Source organism: Saccostrea echinata, unplaced genomic scaffold, assembly GCF_033153115.1.
Source record: "Saccostrea echinata isolate AGI-Se365-2 ecotype Australia unplaced genomic scaffold, CSIRO_AGI_Sech_v1 ptg000062l, whole genome shotgun sequence".
Taxonomy (NCBI): Eukaryota; Metazoa; Mollusca; class Bivalvia; order Ostreida; family Ostreidae; genus Saccostrea; species Saccostrea echinata.
This window is the reverse complement of record NW_026889811.1, coordinates 7,720,001-7,724,881: the sequence shown is the minus strand read 5'-3', so window position 1 is coordinate 7,724,881 and position 4,881 is coordinate 7,720,001. Positions and strand designations below refer to the sequence as shown.

The following is a 4,881-nucleotide window of genomic DNA, read 5'->3' as shown; positions in this document are numbered from 1 at the left end:
ACATGATATTTTCCTAAGGACCCGGTTTAAGGGCTTGTCCCGAGACACAGTTTGATTATATTCTAACTAGTTACTCATTTATAGCTAAAGCATTTTTTCTAATATCAGATATTTGACATAAAAATGAAGATAATATTTTAAGAACCCTTTTACAACTGGTTTTCATCAATAACTTTAACAAATTGTCATTATTATGGATTGTTTGGTTGAAATTAGGTAAAGTAGATAATTTTGTTTTTAATATTTTTCTCTGTGCTTCATATTTCGGACAGAGCAAAATGATTTTCATCCTCAATATCAAGGTTTTGACACACTTTACACAACCTATCATTTTATTAATATATATTTTTTTATATAACTGCATGAACTCGCAATTGTAATTTATTTTATTTTTTTTTATTTTGATAAACTGATGGCATTAATTGGCACGAAACATCCCGGTGCGAACCATGCACTGGCGCGAAACATCCCGTTACACCCGCTGGGTAAATCTGGTTCTCTCAACGGTCTTCGGATTACGGTTTTCTATTGACATTCTTCATATATAACTGCTTATAGTCCATAAATGCCACCATTCGTAACATTTATGATATTTTTAAACATATGTGAATTTAGTTAAGCTTAATGAATGTACCTGAAATGTATGAACCACATTTGTTGAGCGAAGCGAAGAATATCAACAAAAAACATTAATCCGAGAGAGTCGGCTGTCGGCAGTATTAGTTTTACCGCCTGCCGTCCGAATTTCCGGATCAGTGACCGTCGATGAGAACATGGGAGATTCATCGAAAGCCTCTGGTTCACGTTTACCATCACCATTCTCACCCCCTTCAGAACCACGAATTCGAAAAAGGAGAGGATCAAGCAAAAGCTCTGGAGCTTATGAAAGCGACGAAAGTTACAGCTCCCGACCGAAACTTGGGAGGTATGGTGGAGATCATGTTTCAAATTGGAATACTTTTCAGTTAGAATCGTTTGGAATCTTTTATGATGTAAAAGCAACAGAACTGTCTGAGTTATATAAATCAGCCCTGGAAAAGATGTATTCGTGGGCAGTCGGGAATACTGCTTTTTTGACTAAACTTCTTCAGATAAAGGAAGTTCTGATTGAATCAACGAAAAAATGCATGCATAGCTTAGATGTTGATGAAGAATTTGAAATGGAAAACTTGCGTTTACCGGGTATAATAGAAGAAACCGAAAAATGTATGCAGGCAATGGCAAAAATTAAAGAGGAAATGTCACTGAAATTTGGATCTGCAGCATCATCAGATAATCTTTCCCGGTAATATTTCATTTACCAGTTTACAAAAAATAATTTAAAAAATATTTCGAATTAAAGCACTCAGATTGTTATGCCAAGAAGTGTGTTTATGCTTAGAGTTATACAATGTAAAAACTTAAATCAGGGCCAATTTTATAATATAATGAATAAGGAATATCTTCTTTATATACATTTCCATCTTCGCTAGCCAAGGGTGACGATCCGCTCCTCTCCTCTTTTCACGTGAAAAGAGGAGAGGAGTGGATCGTCACCCTTGGCTAGCGAAGATGATACATTTCAAAATTCTAATTCCCTCTTTTTAAACAAATAACTTTTATCCTCTTCACAAGGAGGAGTAACTTGCCCTCTCTCTAGGGCAAGTTAAACATTTGAAGTTATAAGTAAATATGAATAGGAGAAGCAAAGGTGTGCGATATTGGCAATATATCGATATATTGCAATATTACACGCAGCGATAATATATTGCAATATATTTTTTCAATACCGACCAGTATTGACGATACATGCTACCAGAAGAACCATATAAACACTAAATAATGGTGTATGTGAATTCAGAACTTGGCCTCTATGAAGTTTTTTAATGTTTTTTTTTTTTAGCTCAACAGAGTCAAAGGCTCAAGTGAGGTTTCTGATCAAAATTTGTCCGTTATTTGTCGTCATTGTCGTAAACTTTTCACATTTTAACCTTCTTTTCCAGAACCACTGGGCCAATTTCAACCGAACTTGCCACAAAATACCCTTGGGTGAAGGGGATTCAAGTTTGTTCAAATGAAGGGCCACACCAAGGGGAGATAATTAAGAATTAACGAAAATTTAATGGCATCTTTAAAAAATATTCTTCTTAAGAACCACTAGGCAAGAAAACATGAAACTTAAGTGGCAGCAACCTCAGGTAGTGTAGATTCAATTATGTTCAAATCATGACCCCCGAGGGCCAAAATGGGTGATAAAAGTTTTACATAGGAATATATATAGGGGAAAAAGTTTTAAAAAAATCTTCTCTAGAACAGTAAAGGCATGAATAGTTATATTTATGTGGCAACATCCTCAGATAGTGAACATCACTACAGTATCAAATTTGCAGGTCTTATCTTATTGCTACTTTGTAGAAAATTTCTAATACTCACAGTCTTCATGAAAACTCACTAGCCCGATGCCCGAGGCTAGTTAAAATTGGTCTGGGCTAGTAAAAATTGTCTCAGAACTAGCCGACGGGCTAGTGAATTTCCCAGTTCTGCTTTTAAATTCCCAACCAATGAACTCCATTCCGCTGCGTATGGTGACCATGGTAAATACATGCAGATATCCCATTACATTATTTCAGATTACTCAATTAACTGAAGTGTGAATGTTTACATGATTATCAAAAGTACATTTACAGTGTATCTGAAAAATTTAAATTTAGAAAAAAATTAACTAAAGTCACTGTCACTTCCTCTTGGAATAGCAAGTTCAGTGATCAGAAAAGAGGATAATATATACTACCTTGTGTGAAAATAAGGTATAGCAAGTTTGTTTACTGGAATTAAATTCAACCTTATTTTCAATGATTAAATTGATTTATATATAAGACTCGAGAAGAAAATGCAGAAAGAGAGAATAAGCAGTAGAAATATGAAGAGATGACTAATTCATTATGAAATTTAAATGAAATAAAACAAAGTAACAGTAATTTTGAAATTTCATTTATTTTTTCTGGGCTAGTAAAATTTTCTTTGGGCAAGTAAAAATGTCAATTCCACTAGTTCTACTGGCTAGTGTCTCAGAAAAGTTTTCGTTAAGACTGTACGGGTGCACGATGTTTCGGGACCCCGACGTTTCGAGACCTGACAAATACGACGTTTCGGGACTAGCAGCAAGACGGTTCGGGACTTGGGTAAAGACGATTCGGGACTTGGGTTAATTTCTTCGGGATCTCAACAAATTATTTTATTATGGTGATAAAGCATATTATTCTAAGTACACATAGCATGTAATATTTCAAGCTTAATCTGAATTTTAATTTTTATATATAATAAAAGTTGTCATAAAGATATACTTCATTGTTTTATTCATAACAGATGAATAAGAATAAAACTTTACTATATCCATTTTTATTTCTTATCAAATTTTTGTTTTTATTTATTTTTTTCAAAGGGGGGGGGGGGGGGCAAATTGAATCTTTTAAGGATGATGAAATATATTTTAAAATATTCAAGTGATCTCCAGCTACCGTCAAAAATATTTTTTTAAAAACATGTCAGTAAATTGTTAAAACAACAACTAGGATCAGAAACACATATCCCGACTGATACGGTACATAGGGAGGTGTTACATGAATAAAGATGCCGCCGGTAATGGGAACTAAATAGATTGTATGGTTTCTTTGAAATTGTTTTAAGAAAATAAAAATATGGAAAAAATATTATTGTTCGTGTTTTTTTTAGTTCACCTGAGCCGAAGGCTCAAGTGAGCTTTTCTGATGGAAATTTGTCTGTTGTCTGTCGGCGTTGTCGTCAGCATCGTCGTCGTCGTTGTAAACTTTTCACAATGTCATCTTTTTCTCCAGAACCACTGGGCCAATTTCAACCAAACTTGCCACAAAGCATCCATGGGTGAAGGGGATTCAAGTTTCTTCAAATGAAGGGCCACACCCTCTTTCAAGGGGAGATAATAGAGAATTGGTGAAAAATTAATAGCATCTTTTAAAAATCTTCTTCTCAAGAACCACAGGGCCAGGAAATATGAAACTCATGTGGAAGCATCCTCAGGTAGTGTAGATTCAAATTTGTTCAAATCATGACCCCCGGGGGTAGGGCGGGGCCACAATGGAGGATCAAAGTTTTACATAGAAATATATAGGAAAATATCTTCTTCTGAAGAACTGCAAAGCCATGATAAGTCATTTTGATATGGAAGGATCCACAGGTAGTGTAAATTCAATTTTGTTCAAATCATGACCCAAGGGGTAGGGCGGGGCCACAATGGAGGATCAAAGTTTTACATAGAAAAATATAGGAAAAATCTTTAAAAATCTTCTTCTCAAGAACAGCGAAGCCATGTGAGTCATATTTATATGGAAGCATCCTCAGGTAGTGTAGATTCAAGTTTGTTCAAATCATGACCACCGGGGGTAGGGCAGGGCCACAATGGAGGATCAAAGTTTTACATAGAAATATATAGGAAAAATCTTTAAAAATCTTCTTCTCAAGAACAGCAAAGCCATGATGAGTCATAATTTATATGGAAGCATCCTCAGGTAGTGTAGATTCAAATTTGTTCAAATCATGACACCCGGGGGTAGGGCAGGGCCACAATGGAGGATCAAAGTTTTACATTGAAATATATAGGAAAAATCTTTAAAAATCTTCTTCTCAAGAACAGCAAAGCCATGATGAGTCATATTTATATGGAAGCATCCTCAGGTAGTGTAGATTCAAGTTTGTTCAAATCATGACACCCGGGGGTAGGGCGGGGCTACACTGAAGGATCAAAGTTTTACTTAGAAATATATAGGAAAAATCTTTAAAAAATCTTCTTCTCAGGAACAGCAAAGCCCTGATGGGTCATATTTTTGTGGCAGCATCCTCAGGTAGTGTAGATTCTATTTGTTCAAT

The 4,881-nt window shown here is 35.2% G+C and overlaps 1 protein-coding gene across 1 annotated transcript in view; it reads left to right on the top strand.

Moving 5' to 3' along the window:
* Positions 1-765: 765 nt before the first annotated feature.
* LOC133175451 (uncharacterized) overlaps positions 766-4,881 on the top strand; it is a 48,060-nt gene continuing 43,944 nt past the window's right edge. The window contains exon 1 of the mRNA XM_061310553.1: positions 766-1,285. Within this exon, the coding sequence (XP_061166537.1) occupies positions 774-1,285 (512 nt within the window). The 5' untranslated portion in view covers positions 766-773. The remainder of the gene's footprint in view (positions 1,286-4,881) is intronic.